The 17,628-nt window shown below is 37.4% G+C and overlaps 1 protein-coding gene across 2 annotated transcripts in view; it reads right to left on the bottom strand.

The window, feature by feature from the left end:
* Window positions 1-214: 214 nt before the first annotated feature.
* The window catches only part of syde2 (synapse defective Rho GTPase homolog 2), a 50,210-nt gene continuing 32,796 nt past the window's right edge, over window positions 215-17,628 (bottom strand). Inside the window, exons 5-8 of one of the 2 annotated variants that reach the window (XM_062978071.1) lie at window positions 12,173-12,354; window positions 9,638-9,869; window positions 5,464-5,521; window positions 4,787-4,922 (exon numbers count right to left, since the gene is read on the bottom strand). In XM_062978071.1, the coding sequence (XP_062834141.1) occupies window positions 5,511-5,521; window positions 9,638-9,869; window positions 12,173-12,354 (425 nt within the window). In that variant the 3' untranslated portion in view covers window positions 4,787-4,922; window positions 5,464-5,510. Of the gene's footprint in view, window positions 4,923-5,463; window positions 5,522-9,637; window positions 9,870-12,172; window positions 12,355-17,628 lie in introns of both variants that reach the window. The other variant, XM_003223069.4, reaches the window with a different exon arrangement.

Here is a 17,628-nt window from a genome sequence, read left to right as displayed (position 1 = left end):
CTAGCCATCAATCTCATTAAGCTCTGGCTAAAAGGGATCAGCAATGAAGTCACCCCATAAACTTGCACATGCGATAGGTCCTTCACTCTTCCAGGTTCCTGTCATGATACTGAATTGGGAGTCCTGAAAATATGAAGAATTCTTTTAAATATGATCTCTGAAACCGGAAGCATGTAGAAATCACCAAGCGCTATCTCTTCAAATAATTACCACATTTTGCAAAATACAATCCATTTTTATTTTTATTTTATGTTTTATTCAGAATTAACATTTACAGTTCAAAAATAATCCACTTCCTGTACACATACTTTAAAAAAAATACATCAGCTTATCAATAAATGTTTCAGGTTAAAAATTATGTTTTAAAACAGTACCATAGTTATTGAATGAATGCATTTGTGTATTGCCACACTAATAATAAATTAATAAAAGAAGACTGGACAAAATGATGACATATTTATTTAGGGGTACATGAGGCAAAAATTGTGCACCAAATTCAGTCATCCTATGGTAAATAAATAACTAAAAATAACAATAATCAGACAATATATAGGAACAAGTTAAATAGCACTTTAACCAGGGCCACAGGAAATGAAAGGGGTTGATAGTGTCATATTAAAAAAGAAAATTAAATTCTACAGTGTAGAGGATAAATTTCAAAATGTTCTATAAAAGATCACTAGGTCCCTGGATAACTGGTGTTTACAAAAGATTGCTGTTTAAAGCACTTACTCGCCTGCTTTACAAAAACCATGTTTCTTTTATGAGGCAACTGGTTGTATAATTTTTATTGCTTGGATCTTATTGCTGAACAGAAGACAAAGGTTTAGTTTTCATTTAGACTTGCATAAGATTTGAGTTTGCTTTGGTTAACTAATAAAATATTAAACATTTTTGAGCAAGTTTAATAAGGATTTATCACACTGACTCTTCCAAGGGCAAGGCTAACAAGGTGCCAATACTCACTTTTGACAAGTTAAAACTGCAAATCAATCATATTTATATTTAATATATTTATTATTTCTGAAATTAAAACAAGAACTACAAGCTTCAAAATGTTTTAGGCTTTTAGATGTATTAATGCTTTAAAAGGCACACTTCCCACTAGACCAACAAAGCAACCCATTCCCCCTAGAAACTCTCTTAGCTCATATATCTGTCTATGATATAACAAGAACTATGCTAGCAGAGGCAACAGACAGAGCAACTATATTGCTGCTGGATACTACTTGATCTCCGTTCAAACATGGTTGGGCAAATGAAGAGCTGAACAATGTGAATTTGGCACCTATAATTTGCACACAACAGAATGGTAACATGAGGCTTGCATTAATGTATATACAAGTTGAGCATCCATCATCCAGAATTCTGAAATCCGAAATACTCCAAAATCCAAAATTGTCCACATGTGTTGCTGAGACAATTATGCCTTTACTTTCTGATGATTCAATATATACAAACTTTGTTTCATATGCAAAATTATAAAATGACCCCCCAAACCATATAAATGAGGTGCATACGAAATATTGCTTAATTTCATGAGTACCATTGCCAAGATATCTCATGTTGTGTATACAAATATTCCAAAATCTGAAAAGGTCCAAAATACAGAACACTTCTGCTCTCAAGCATTTCAAATAAGGGATGTTCAACTTGTAGTCACAAACAAGCACACAATGTGCATTTCAACTAAACACACACATGCACATATCCATCTAATCACAAAAATCAACACACTTTTCTGAGATGCATATAACTGTGTAGTTAGGCACTGCACAAGCAAGTGATAAATCTAAGACCTATCCTATCTGCTTGTGAAGGTAGGGCAAATGATCACCTGAAGATGTGTTCTCACCGTCTGTCTTCTGTGTACATGGCTACTCCCTCAGACTATAAAATACTTAATTTATTTGCAAATCCGTAAGGGCTGACAACTCCAAGAATCCCATGGTCAATATGGCCATTGACTGTGCTGGCTGAGAAATTCTGTAGTCCTAAAAAGTAACATTTCCAACTTTAACCAGCAGCAAGTCTGAACATATAAAAACATTGTCCTAAATTGTCCATTAAGAGTGCCAGCCTGGACCCACTTTCCTATTAAGGCGTAAGCAATATTGAATTTAGCAAGACATGACTTCTCAATAACTATGCTTGGAAACATAGCTAAAAGTGATGGCTCGCAAATGCAACACGTGGGAAGGCTCCCTAGAGCTGTGGAATTATCTACTTTTCCTTCTTTTTTAAGACAGGGAGATTTGGCTGACTTGACCAATGACAAAGCTATGTCTTTCTTCATGATCACATGCAGTTCAGTCAACAGTGGGATGTTCTCAATGAGACGGAAATGTTAAACTGTACTGCTCAGACTAGTCAGCACAAGATAAGGCAAAACACTGTATGTGGAAAGATTTTAGGGTCAGGCTGCACATGAACCAGCATATACATCTATATTATTCAGTTCACTGTTTAAGCTCTAACAGAAAATAAGCCAAGATTTCAAATCTACTGCGTCTTAAATTCCACTTTTTAAAAAATGTATATCTAATTGTCTCAAATAAAGCCAGGGCTACTGATAGCTGCTTGAAAATAGCTGCTTAGCTGCTTAGTTTACTGTCAAACTGCATCTAAAATTTGGAAACATTACTAGCATGTTTGTTTCTTGGTACAGTAGAGTCTCACTTATCCAAGCTAAACGGGCCGGCAGGAGCTTGGATAAGCGAATAACTTGGATAATAAGGAGGGATTAAGGAAAAGCCTATTGAACATCAAATTAGGTTATGGTTTTACAAATTAAGCACCAAAACTTCATGTTATACAACAAATTTGACAGAAAAAGTAGTTCAATACGCAGTAATGTTATGTTGTAATTACTGTATTTACGAATTTAGCACCAAAATATCACGATATATTGAAAACATTGACTGCAAAAATAGCTTGGATTATCCAGAGGCTTGGATAAGCGAGGCTTGGATAAGTGAGACTCTACTGTATCATGCATTTTAGTGCACCTTTGTGAGCCACTGTAGTATAAAACTATGGACTTTGCAGAACAGGCAATCTTATTTTCTCCAGTGTCTTTAGGAACTCCTATAATGGTAAAATGAGCCAATAATAAAATGGTTTTGAAAAGCATACTGAATTAATTGAACCAGTTGAGATGCTGGACACCTTACAACAGGAGTAGGCATTATGAGGTCCTTCAGATGTTGCAGGGCAGCAATTCCCAGAATTCCTCGCTTTTGACAATACTGTTTATGGATGATGGGGATTTGCAATACAACATCTGGAAAAATGCAGATTCCCATCACTGCCTTAAAGAAATGTAAATTCATTCCTGAAAGGTACCCATCAACTTCCCTCTCGTGCATCTCCTCATTTGCCAGTCCATCAGACACACTTCTTTTAGAACTTGTGTTATTATTCAGATCCAATATGCCCTTTTCACAAATACCTATATACAAAGCACATGATCTGTCCAGGGTTGCAAGAATAGTATCCTTGTACAGAGAGTCCTGTGTAGGGCGTAACCGAAGCCGTTGCCCACTCTTATTTAAGACTCTTTAATTTCTCAACTGAGATGGGACACAGAGGACGGGTTGTGGGACCTCCTACTTGCTTGCTTCCATGCATGTGCTCTGTGGCAGGAAACACTATTCCTTATATTTTGTTATGCCCAATGTTTATTCCTCCATATACAAGTGCCATACTGAAAGCAAACTGGACAAAGCCCAATGTTTTTAATATATAAATATGTACAAAACAAAAGTTAGAAAAATATTTAATTTTTGCAGTTTTAAATAATTGCTGGAAAGTGTTAATACAGGAATACATTAATATTTGTACAATTAAATTTTTTCGTATATATATATATATATAGATAGATAGATATAAAAAGCATTTTCTTTTCATAGCAGCGTTTGCATTGCAAGTGAAAAAAGGTGTCAAAATATGGTAGAATACGATCTACCTAGAGTTTGCGCTGCAAATTATCACAGAAGCAGCAACATTAATCCTCCCTTCCGGAACAACATCCGTATCAGGGCTAAAGTTTCAGGAACAAGGAGCACTGTTCCTATGTAATGTAGACAGAGATGATGCCTTGCATATCTTGTATAAACTGTCGAAATTTCTTAAGTGCATAGTACTGTGAAGGAGAAGGAGAAATTCTAGAATTGTTTGGCAAGTAATAGCACACCGTTTTAAACCTAGAGGGTCAAGTTGATGCCTTCTTCAAAAGAGAAGGAGGGAAGAGGGAAAGACAGAGCAACAGATGTCTAATGTGAATGCATTAACTCTTAACGGCAGATCCAAGTCACTGCACAATGACATTATTATACTTGCACCTGACCCAAGGTTGCACGGCTTAATCCCCTTTTGAGGGGAAAGGAGCAAGGAAAGAACCTACCAAGAAGGAGCTGATGCAGAAGGCTATTAATAACGGATATTGAGCTTGTTTTTATTGAGTTCCCGTTCCAGGTTTCCTATGAGGGTATCAATGCTCTCCTGCAAGTCTTTGAGGTTTACTCGGTGGTTCACAGCTGAGTCCATCGTCTGCATGGTCAAATAAGCCTGGAACGTCTGCTCTTTGGGCGTGCAATTGGGACGTTCAATCAGCTTCTCAGGAACATCCACTTTGTTGCCATCGTCCCCACTTTCTGCATCCTCTGAAGGGACATCATCATAGTCTGCTTCGCTCAGGGCTCCCTTGGGGCTTGCAAAGTAGCTCTCCCCACATCCACTCCAGTCTCCAGCATAGCGGTTACTTGAAGGGCTATCTAGCCTGGCCGTCCTGGACCTCAGGATCCCAGACATCTCAGAACTGCTTAAATTCAACATCTGGGGTCGTTGTTTCTTGGGTCTCAGGTAATTCACTGAGGACTGCTGCTCAGCCGGTGCAGATTCTTTGGCACCTGAGTGTTGCACTAAAACAAAGAACAGTTGTAATACATTAGCCAACCTGTAAAGAAATCAACAGCACAGCATTTGCCATGAATTCTCTCCACTATTCTCTCCACTACACAGCTTGGAACATGCGCTTCATACATGCATACCTGGCAGCCAATACAATCCACTACATTTGGTTTTGCCACTAGCCAACAGTCTTATATTAGGAGATGAAAAAAGCCTAATTTTAAAAGATTCTATTTTGAAACTACCATGCCTTAGGCTATCTGTAAGAGTCCATCAAACGCTGAGGTGCCTTGATCAACTGTGCAAATTAATCACAATCCACAACGACAACACAGATCAAATAAGAGCTGAAGAGCTTCCACAGAAAGCAGACACAGCAGGCAACATTAAATTGATTGTCAATGTAGTTATTATTCTAGAAAGCTGCCCTTTTTGGATCCAAATGTGTGCAAAGCCAGCTGAAACTTCTCAATGTTTCTTATTAAGCAGCCATTAACTCCAAGTCAGAGGGAGGAAAAATACACTTCAACACACATTTGGTATTTTTATTACCTGAACTCATGGTTTTTACAGCACAAGAAATTAAGACTCTCTTCTTGTTACCGGTTTCCTACAGTAAACAGTACAAATATTTTATTGACCAAAGGGTGCTGCATAGTTCAACAGTAATAGATCTTTGTCCTGTGGATAACTATGATGTACTTCTAACCATATCCTTTTTGTTTCATTTCAGCAACATGACAGCTGCTTTATACAAATGAAAAAAGCACTACTGCTGCCCACAAGGCTTAAATCTATTTATAGGTTTTGATAAGAGAAGGGGCAAAGGAAGGGTCTTCTAACAGATGGTTGCACAGAAGGCAATCATGGTCCAATTGAAGCTGGAGAATTTGAGCAAAATCCTCAGATCATAATAAGGGCAGAGGACCTCCCTAAATTTTGTTACAGCTTGTACAGATACTGTTTTGAGATATCTGTGAGTGGGTGTGCTACAGTTTGGCTATGCTGATGTAAATTCAGGGGTAGACAGTATGGATTTCACTAATTCTCTTGGCCCAAAACTGTCTGCACAATTTTAGAACTGGGTGGGATGGGTTAGTCCAAGCCTAGGAAATGGTATATTACAAGCCACGAAGTTAGAAGGTAATAAGCAGAGGATGAATGGATCCTGAATGACATGAAGACCCTAGGAAGAGGGAAAGAGTAGGCTACAGTAGGGGTGGGGGATGATATTTCTTATTTGTGTGTCACATCTGAAACTTATTGTTAACAGGAAGTCAACATAGTCAACCATAAGCCTTCACCACATACTTGACAGATAAATTAGTAATCTAATTCAGTGCTGTATCTACCCACACTTTTGGGGGGGGGTATGTTGCCTATCTTTATCTAAAGTTGAATATTCATCCATTTGCACACTAATTTAATACTTTCTTTTCTTTTAAAAAATAAGACAAGACTCCAAGCAAAGGAAAATTTCATAGCTTATTGCATTTCGTATTTTGTTTTTGTTTTTATTCACATTTAAACAAAACTAAAGAGAAGTCACATTGAAAAGTGATCTATAAATAATTTAATATATAAAATAATAAAATATAAATAAGATACACTCTCCTGTGTTCCAAGTTAGGGCAAATGTCTCTGTTTCACAACTATTTTCATGATGATGTCTACTATTACATTTTATCACTATTTCAATTGTGGAACTTCTTCCCAAAAGAGGTCAGGTTGGTTTTCATGCCTCTATTTCAGTGGTTCCCAACCTCTGGACCTCCAGGTGTTTTGGACTTCAGCTCCCATAGTTCCTAACAGCTGGTAAGTTGGCTGGGATTTCTGGGAGTTGAAGTCCAAAACACCTGGAGGCTCAAAGGTTGAGAACCACTGCTCTAATTCCAAGAGTACTATGATATTTCCCTATTAGTAATACCCAAAGTGGCACATAGAGTAAAAATTGACCTCCAGTTCAACAGTGGTTTCTCACTTGAAAAAGGTGCTGTTGACTCTTCTTTTCTGTTTTAATTATTTTTATCCTTTCAGTTACTAACAATAAAGCCCAGGAATGTAGCTATGCAGAAGTGAGATAAATCTTAATAAACTTTTTACTTCCCCAAATGAAATGAAATGAAACCTTCTTTCGGTCCCTAACTTTCTAGCATTACAGTAACTTAAAAGGTCAGTTGAGAATTTAGAAATACAGTTTAGGTATTCAAAGAAAAGGGACAGGCAAAGTGAGCCAAGATAATATAAGCAGAACAAATGTGAGAAATCTAGGGATGTTAGAAATTGGGGAAACGAAGGAAAATTTCATCTGGAGGGCACAATCCTTACTGGGTGAGCAATGCTCTGATCCTTCCTCCTCATAGCTTCAACCCTGTCTAAGCCATCAACTCTAAGCCATTGTGACAATTCTAACAGACCTCTACTGGAGAATATCATTTTATATTTCAAATAAAGTAATCAAAACATTAGTTATAAAAAAGATTTCAAAAATCAACATTTGTAGGAGTTTGCTAAGGAATCAAATCCTGCACATAACTAGGATACCACAAGCTGGAACCAAACTTATGAAAGCATTTATCCTGGCTACCACTTTCTGAGATGATCACGTGAGTAAGCTCTCATTTGAGCCGAAATGTCTCCCTGCAGAAATGAGTCTTACTAGATTTGTAGAAAGTCTCTTATTAGTCTTTCTGCTTATTTAATGAAAGTGGGGAAGGGAACCTGCACATCAACAAAAGTTCTTCTGTTTAGGCTTTGCTCTCTTAAGGCAAAGGGGTCATGTGCTAAACCTTAAGTGCCAGCTTTGTTATGTTTTTTGACTGAACAAGGATCATGTGTTTTCCATTTATAAAATAAATAAAAACCCAAGGAGCTGAACTGGAAAGCAAGTGTGGTTATCAAGTTTTCCAAATCCATGGGGGGATTAATGTTTGAGAGCCCAGACTATGGCTCCTTCAGAAGAACAGAGCTCTCTCTACAATGTTTAATTAAATTTAATGAACTTCAATTCAATTAAAATGTTGAATCTTTAATTAACGTAGACTGCATGGTACCATGCACCCACAAGAGGGTCTGAAAATATCTCCTTTATGACACCATTTGTGGTTTGTATTGTTATTTGTGGCCAGTAAATGAACAGTTACATTGAAGATTTATTTCAAGAGAAAGCCCTTTTCCAAACATTTCATGGTTTATTTATAATTCCAACACATAAATCCTGTCAATCAGAAATACAAAGCTTATTTACTATACATCTTACCTTGGGAAAGCATGTGATTACTTTGAACACTAGGAAAATCCAATCTTTTTATTCCTAAACTGACAATCTAGCCACTTTGTATGCAGTAGCTATGCTGGAGAACAAGGCTTAAGATTTCTCTGAACCAGTATTTTAGTCAGAGATTGACCAACCAAACTATACCCAGCAGCTTGGAAAAACCTAGCTTTAGAAAACTTCTAGGTAGAGAGCTCTGTTTGTAAGGGCTCTTCTTGAGAGGATTCAGGAAACACCATTATGGACCGAGTTATGAAGTAATAAGACATAGAGCAATAGGAGACAGTGGCAGAAGCTCTGAATATCAAGGGCAAAGGAAACAAGAAGACCCATGAACATGAACCTCTTCAGGCGATGGACACATGGTGCTAAGAATCTTGTTTGGGATACAATGGGGATGATTCATGACATTCAGGTGTGTGCTTCTAGATGCGTTGGGCACATACAGCTTTTAACTTCTGAACTTGGTTGGAATAATACTTTCCCTATGATCATCTCTTTGCCTCTTCATGACTACCTCTAACAACCCAACTGAACAGCAATGAGTGTTTAGAAATGCCACACATGAGAATACAATGTGGAATAAAAAAAGGCCATCTTTGTTAAACTACTCTGCTGTTATTGCCTGGAAGGGGAACAAGGGAAATAAAACATGAGAACAGGAGTGAGCAAAATGCAACCCTCCATTTTTGTTGGACTGTAGTTCACCTAGCAGTCTTCATCACATTAAGGGTGATGGGACTTATAGCCCAACAACATCTGGAGAGCCACATGTCATGCTCTGTCACCACAGAGCCTTAATCTTCTATTTACCTATCACATCTTTTGCAGACCATAAACAATTTTTAAGAGAAACAACTACTCTTGCCACTTAAAAAGATTACTGTTCTGCTTTTCATACAGAAATTCCAAAAGATTATTCCATAAACAATTCAAGTAAAAATGAGGACATTTTAGGCCCCTGGGACATAAAATGACAGGGAGGATTCAATTCAGAGACAAAAGTTGAATTATAGTTCATGAGGAAGTTCAAAGCTATCATCATAGTGACCCAATCAAAGATAAACCGATTTTTATCCACCCAAGGATTTTACTGGATTATCAGTATTAAGAAGTCTGTATTGTTATTATTAGCGTTGCTTTTTGAATTACCATTATCACTGCAATTATTTTAAATATAAGCATCAGCTTAACTATTACAGTTTACACTTTTGGATTTCAGTTTCCTCTGACCTCCTAAATCAGAATATTTTCATCCACCCACATTATCATGTGAATACATATATACATGTCACCTAAGGAATTTCATGAAACCAATGCAATGGGACTATGGACTTTGGGATAAATTAGCTGATCTGTAAGATGAAGGCGCTTTGCTGTTTCTGATGCAATAGACTAATAGAGCTAACTCTCCTGAAAATAAAACTTGTTCTGTGCGATAAGACATTTTACCTGGCCATAACTGGAGTAGGTAATGTAGGACTTCTATGTGTTTTTTGAAATCCAAGGCACTCGCAAGTTCTTCTGAATCAGTGAAAACTCTGTTGTTATGATTGGTTGTTTCCTGGCGTTGGCTCAGTAACACAGGCCCAAAACATACTGCTAAGTTCTGACAGGTCATTCTGTTTACTTCGTGGTACGAAGCCACCAATTTCAGATGGTCCAACAGCATCTTTAGAGTGGCCTTGAAACAAAAAGAAAATAAAGTTTCATACATTATTATTATTACTATTATTATTATATTTATTTGTATGCTGTTTTATTCTTAACAGAAACTCAAAGTAGAGAACAGTGCTAAAAACAATGCACTTTAGTGTATGTATATGTATTTGTTTGTATATACATACACACATAAAGATATTCTTATCCATTCCATGAGTCTACAGAAGTTGGTGAGACAACTTTATTTGGCACTTGTAAATTTCTGAATGCTAAAAATGGATCTCACTTTTTTTAAAGTATTAACCATTTTCATTCTTCCCACCTGCTTGAATTTTATACATATACATTCATTCATAAACATTCTGTACTAATGGTTATTTAGTTGTAACTCTGCTGCATAATATATCCATTTTTCTGTGCTTGGCTATCAAAACTTTTGCAGAAAATAGTATGTTGAAGCTTGCTTATTAATTAATGTTGCACTATACCAAAGTCAGAAAGTAACACATAAGTTCAAAATGATCCCTAAAGGAAAGAGCAGTAGTAGAGATCTAAAAAGTTGCTTTTTAGATTACAATTCCCAAGATTTTCCCCAGTTTTTCCCCAAGGTCTGACCAATAACTGTAGCAAAACTTGAAATAGAAATCACAATGTTAGATTTTGTATATTGTATATTAGATTAGATTTAACCTTAATAACCATTATTTAGCATGAGAGGCACCAAGAGCAGCAGGTAGGAGCTTTGGGGGCACAGAAAGCCAACTAGTAAAGTCCAGAACTGAACCTATAATGACTGGCAATAGCTCTCTGGGATTTCAAGTAGGAGTCTTTCCCAATCCTACCTGGGCTTGACGCCCTTTGAACTGAACACAGGCTGTATTGACTAGAGAATGGCAGACTTGCAAGATTTCAAAGTAACTAAAATATGTTTTCTCCTTAAGATGCCCATCTCAGACTTAAAATCTACAGTGCAATCCCATCCCAAAGGCAACAAGGAAAACAATTTGGTGTTGGTGTTAAGTAACACCCATCTTTAATTTAATACTTGGCTAATGTCAAGTAGCAATGAATTATTAACATTCCCATTTTAACCATGTTTACTTGGAAGCAACTCCCATCCATTTCAATGGAATTTGCTGTTAAAAATGTATGTTTAGGACTGAAGCCAAAGCAGAAGGATGAGGAAAGTGTAGGATGCTGAGGGGCTCATAAGTGGTCCTTTCTGTAAGGCTCTGGAGTCAAATAATTAAGAAAAAGTTGCCGCTGTCTAGCTGCCTGTCTATAAAATGGGACAGCGAGTTCTTTTTACCGGAGCCCTTCCGGACAGAAGGTTAGAATTTCACATTGCAATAAAGCATGTGCTGACTGCATGTAAAATTAATTAAGCAACAGCTCTCAGACAGAAGTGCCTGAAAATTATAGCTGGGCAAAGGGAAAAAGTCACCATCTGGTAGCTTATCAAGTCAATAAAATTATTTTTCCCTGAGATATCCAGGACAAGCACATGACTGTTCACTGAAGGTTAAACAATCACTATGTTCCACTTTGCTCAAAATCAATTTATGTTTCCACCAACAAAGCTGAATAAAACCCTTTTGTTTATTTTTAGTCATTCACATTTTACAGACATTGCACAATGCTATTCGATTTCAAGAACATTTGAGAATGTATTGCTTGCTATGTGAGGCAATTATTTATTGCTTGCATACTACTAGCCAAAGCTGGAGTGCTTGACAGGGATCGAAAAAGGAGTACAGATGTCTAAGGTGATCTTATCTTTTAAACCACTGAAGAGGCAAGTTACTGTATTCTTAGCAGCTCCACTAATTAATATAGGGGACTGTGTGATTGTACCCCAGAAGGCGGCCACCTCTAGAATATTCCTTGCCTAAGAAACTCCCATGAAATTCTTGGGGTCACCATAAGTTAAAAGGTGACCCACACATCACTGACTGCTTTCTGGAGGCAAAGTATAGTCCCAAAAAATTCTTATAGTCAGAGGAGAATATAAATTAAAGAATAATAAATTAATAATTAAAGCTTGCAATTGAGTATGCTGTATGAGATATACCTTGGTAAATGTGGGTGAAAGTTTTCACTATTTCATATTAAGAGAAATTCATCTATTAAAAACATTTTTGTGTTTCCCTGGCTAAAGATGACGCCATCAGACTGATTTACCTTCATCCTGCAGCAATGTTTGTAATCACCCCATTGTAAGATTCGCATAGCTCATTCATGAGGCCACATGGCTCAATTATAAGCAATGCCAAGAGGAAGATCTGACATTGTGTAAGCTATCAACTATGCATCAACAATACTTACCTTCTCAACCTCCGGGAGGCAATCTAAGAGAGCCACTGTATGATCAGAATCACTAGGGTCATTCTCACATCCATTGGCTATCATTTTCAAGGGCTTTTTCCCCATGGCATCCAAAACAGCTTCATAAAGTTGTTTGGTTATCAAGGGAGAAGGCAACTCTCTTAAATAATCCTTGAGGACACCTTTATAAGAGATGCAAACAAAGGGCAATGAATATAGTACAAAGTAATACACCAGAATGCAACTATGTATGCACACAGGATCCATATGCAGAAAACATATGGCAGAGCTTGGAAAAGATATTCAGGAAGGTATTATAATTCAAGCCAGTATGTAGTCCATAACATTTCCAGGCTCTGGCATGAGTGTATCACTTTATTCGCTCTAAGAAACATCAAAAGATCTCAAACCAGGAATATGACCAGATTTCTTTTTTTGCTCATTACCAGACTCTACAAAAACAAATTACCAAGTTGAGAAAAAATTCTAATTCTTGATTTTACTTCTTCGTCATGAAAATTCTGTATGCTTATTAATGGAATATAATGCACACAATACTTGAAAATTACTTAAGATGGACAGCTTTCATAACAGAAGTGTGTTTGTATTTCAAGATCTATGTTTTATTAGTCAGAATGCAATAGGCAAGATATTATAACACAGGAAAGACAGAGAAGCATACTTTTTAAACAAAGTTTCTACCACAACTATTCTACCAAAATGTCTAGAGGGCGCATTTTTTCAGAGAATTAAAAGCGCAGGTATTAATCCCTCTGTCTTAACTGTGATGAGAGTCTCCGATATAGGGGAGCATTAAATAGGTGATTCTTCCGCCAGTGGTCTGAAAAGGCTATGTCAATCTTATCACCATGTTCCATTGCCTGCCAGGTCAGAGCTAAGATATTATATGCCACAGAAATATAGTGTTGTGCTTATGGAATAGGGTTGAATTAAGGAGGCACTGTGTATTCCTTGAGAACACCTACTATTGGCAACTGATCTCCCCCATTGGAGTTGACATTGCTTCACTGAGTAAATTTAAGGAACAGATGAAGTTGGTGCCCACTGAGTCAAACCCAATTATGTTCGGCCACACTAAATTTTTCCCCTTCTGACAGCAAGCTAAAACACAAAACAAAATTATATGTGCAAATACTTTTTTAAGACAATAAGAACTCAAACAAAAGCAAGTTTCATGAGCTTATGTGGAATATTTTACATCTCATGCACACAACACATATTAAATATAGAAGTCCACTGAGTCAAAAAAAAAAGAAAAGAAAGAAACTCGCTGCCAGTGAACGCTAGTGTTTTGGTTCATGGGAACACACTAGGGAATTCTAAGTACCTCAACAAACTAAAAATACCTCGATTCTGCAAAATGGAACCATAGTAGTAAAAGGGGCATTGAACTGCTGCAATAATGTAGTTCATATGCACTCTCAATTTAAGAAGCCTGTGTGAAATATACCACACACACTAGGCAAACTGAAACAAACTCTACAACTCAGTCTTTGAACCACTCCATCCTTTGTTATGTTAAAAATACAGTACTTTTCAATCCATACTCTATATTTTGTGCTACATAATATTCAAACAACTAACAATGATCAAAATCTCAGCTCGTTTTTAATTAAAATACCTTTCTATCATTGATCCAACTAGGCAAGCACAACCTGCACTTTAATAAATGGCACCATTTAATGCAGAATGAAAACAAAGAGTGTAAGAAGTCAAGATACCAATTTAAGTATCTGCCAAATAAAGGACCTGTTAATCCCCAAACCATGACAGAAATACCACTGCTGAGTGTTCTTTAACAAAGCAAGACTTGTTGCGAGCCTCAATGTGCCTACCACAAATCCTGCCCTATGACCCAACTGTAATGTGAACTGTGTTAATTGAAGATGTTGTTAAGAGCAAAATCCTCAACAGCAAAGCAAGGGATTCTATCTTCATTCCTCGGTGAAGGAGAAGGGAGCTCAAAATACCCCTCGACTGTGTGATTACAATGTCAAAGAATATTGGCCCCACTCAGAATGGAAAGGCTAATTGTATAATCATAACATGACAGTAAGCTGCTCTTCATGTACTTCCCAGCCACAAAGAGGCCCAGAAGACTTAAATCCAACACTTGAGTCTGGGAAACCCAATTGGTAAGGGATGTGAGTTCACTAGTTATTTGCAAACTTAAGGACTACATTTTGTCTAATTATTTTAAGCCAAGGTAGTTCACAAATTAACATGAATCTAAGATGTCGTGTTTTTTTCTACTTGTTTACAAAATATTCCAAATGTAATTTCTACTATTTTCTGGCAATCCCTAACCCCAGCTGCTACATTTTATTCTCATTCTCCATTTTTTTAAAAAAGAAATTCCAACACACATTGGTACAAAATGTATTCTTGTACTCTTTTGGATTAAAAAAATGTGAACCCTTCCTGGTTTGTTAGAATTTCTCAACCACTTCCTCCTTTCTTTAGGATGGGTTTTAAAGTGATTTTAAAAATCTACACCTGGGCTTTTCCTAAAGGTTTTGATTCTTAATAACATCAGAACATGGGTTGCTGAGATAGGAATACAATATTGTAGATGTTGCTGAGAATTGCCAGAAAATAGTCTGGCACAACAGAAATACGTGTTTGGCGCTTTTCTTTTTAAAAACCCTGAGAAGTACAGCAACAAATACTGCAATCTCTTCATACATTTGCTTCATTTGAAGGAGTTTTTCTCTTCTCCTTTATCCCTCTTTTAAAACCTTTTGAAATAGAAAACGAGATGGAAAATTGTGGCCTTTCAAACCATAGAATCACTTCAGCAAACAATATGCTGTTTTGCAGAGGGGAAAGAAACCAGGAAATGTATAAAACCAACAGATGCTATGAACAGCTCTCAAAAGAATGAAATGAGTGGATGCAGTAGCAAAATAACCAGCAAAACCCAAGGAGCTGTATGGTCAAAACACACACTTAAAAACCAGTTAAAAAGTGCCCCAAGCCAACCAAATTTATCTTGTAAATTATGGGTTTTGGAAATGTTGCAAAAGTGAGTAAAGAAAAGTACCACCATCATTCCGATAAAAATAAAAATCTGTTGTGTAAACAATTCTGCCAATAAATATTCAAGTGGAAGGAAAGGAATCTGCCCTATATTTTCGGAAGCACTATTTGAGACCTCTATTAATAGCATTGACATGGAACTATGCAATCAAATCACCTGATATTTCCTTTTCAAAACACTTTCTCCTGCTTAATTCCCAAACAAAATAACTTGTGAGCCCTCTGACCCGCCCCTCACCCCCAAATCCTTTTACCAATCAGCCCTGGAAGAGATGGCAGTTATTTTTATGGACTTGCCTCTCCTGACAGCTGCGTTTTTCTTGGTACAACCATTGTCCACTCAAAACTAATTTAGGCAGCAAGCTGAAAACACATACCTCCCCCAATCCACCTCATTAATTTCTCATTTTTCTGACCCGCTGAACTGTTAACTGTATGACATGCTTTACTCCAAGAGAAGAGTTCACATGGCTGGGAGCAGACATGATGCAGCAATATCAGAAGCCCGACAGCTTCCAAATCCGGCAGGGTGCATTATTCCAAATCACATGCGCAGTTAATTGCGTGTAAGCCGGTGCCAGCCAAAGGAGCATTTCGCAGTCAAGGTTTAATAATTAAATGTACATTCCTTGACCAACTGGGGAATTTTCAAAACAAAGCATGCCTTGAGAGTCGGTGTCTCTGTGTGTATAAATGCCACAGTCAAACTAAAATTAAAAAAAAAGAAAACACCACCAAAAAAGAAGCAACATAGGGTTGTAATATTAAATTCATGTGTGTTCTCACAGTCATTTATGCTTCAGCTTTAGCATTAAACCTGTGCCTATATATAGCCGCACTCATTTTGCTCACACATCTTTTTCTTTAAGCAGGCCTTTGATTTGTAATCATATGTAATAAGGCATTTCAAAGTGGTATATTTTGTTTGTTTTGCCTTTTTAATTATGTTTTAAACAGATGTGTAGCTGTATTTAAACATACGTTTTTAAGACAAGCTGGAAAGCGTCCAGAGGAGGGCAACTAAAATGATCAAAGGTCTGGAGAACAAGCCCTATGAGGAACGGCTTAAAGAACTGGGTATGTTTAGCCTGCAGAAGAGAAGGCTGAGGAAACATGATAGCCATGTACAAATACGTGAAGGGAAGTCACAGGGAGGAGGGAGCAAGCTTGTTTTCTGCTGCCCTGCAGACTAGGACACGGAACAATGGCTTCAAACTACAGGAAAGGAGATTCCACCTGACCATTAGGAAGAACGTCCTCACTGTGAGGGCTGTTTGGCAGTGGAACTCTTTCCCCTGGACTGTGGTGGAGGCTCCTTCTTTGGAGGCTTTTAAGCAGAGTCTGGATGGCCATCTGTCAGGGGTGCTTTGAACGCAATTTCCTGCTACTTGGCAAGGGGTTGGACTGGATGGCCCATGAGGTCTCTTCCAACTCTACTATTCTATGATTCTAAGATTTCAGCTAAACATTTAAAGTATTGTAAGCTGCTTTGTGCCCCATTCTGGGAGAAAAGCAGGGTTTAAACCAAATAAATAAATAATACATAAAGTTCTGTTTAAGTCTACAGAATAAATCATACAAAAATAGGATTTGGGGGGGTTAACAATTTAATCACCATACACAATCCACACATTGGAATTACTGGATTGCATCAGTTGGAAGGCAACTTTTAAAAAAAGAATGGAGAATATCCTAGAGTTCACCATGCTGCTATACTGGTTGGAGGATTCTGGGAACTATCTTTCAAAACATAACTTTTTCAAAAATAGGTACTGCACCTTGTGTTATAGAAATCACCAGGTGTTGGACACAGTGGACTCTTGGTTTTATCCTGCAGGGTTCTTCTAACACTATCACTACTCTGCATATTATAAAAACAGAAGTGAGGTCCACTCATAAATAAAAATAGCTGTGCGGGCTCAAATTAAAAGGGGCAAGATTACAGGAAGCATTCTCCTGGCAAAACAGCTGTAATTCAAGTACTGCTGCTTGAAAGATTCCACCTCACAGGAAATTCCAATCTTGAGATTTATTATCATCCAAAATGAACAAAGAGAGTAAAACAGGAATTTTCCATTAAAAATGGAATCTAGGTGTACTTTTATTCAATGTTATGAAAACTTAAAATCAAAATAAAATGGTATCAGATGAGGCTCAAGGTATTTTTAAAGATAGTTATAGGGCCCATCTACACCAGATACAGGAGTTGAGGCTGGGGTAAATCAACTTCATGGCATGCACATGATGCACGGGGACCTTTTGCCCCAAAGCCTGCCAAGGCTGTATCTGCATTTTAAAAAGCTGCTGGATGCTCTAGAGCCAGCATCTTCAACTTGCGGTCCTCCAGATGTTTGGGCCTCCAACTCTCAGAAGCCCTAGCCAGCCTTACTATTGTT

This window comes from Anolis carolinensis, chromosome 4 (assembly GCF_035594765.1).
Source record: "Anolis carolinensis isolate JA03-04 chromosome 4, rAnoCar3.1.pri, whole genome shotgun sequence".
NCBI classification, from domain to species: domain Eukaryota; kingdom Metazoa; phylum Chordata; class Lepidosauria; order Squamata; family Dactyloidae; genus Anolis; species Anolis carolinensis.
The sequence above is the reverse complement of the archived record's forward strand: the minus strand, read 5'-3'. Positions and strand labels throughout refer to the sequence as shown.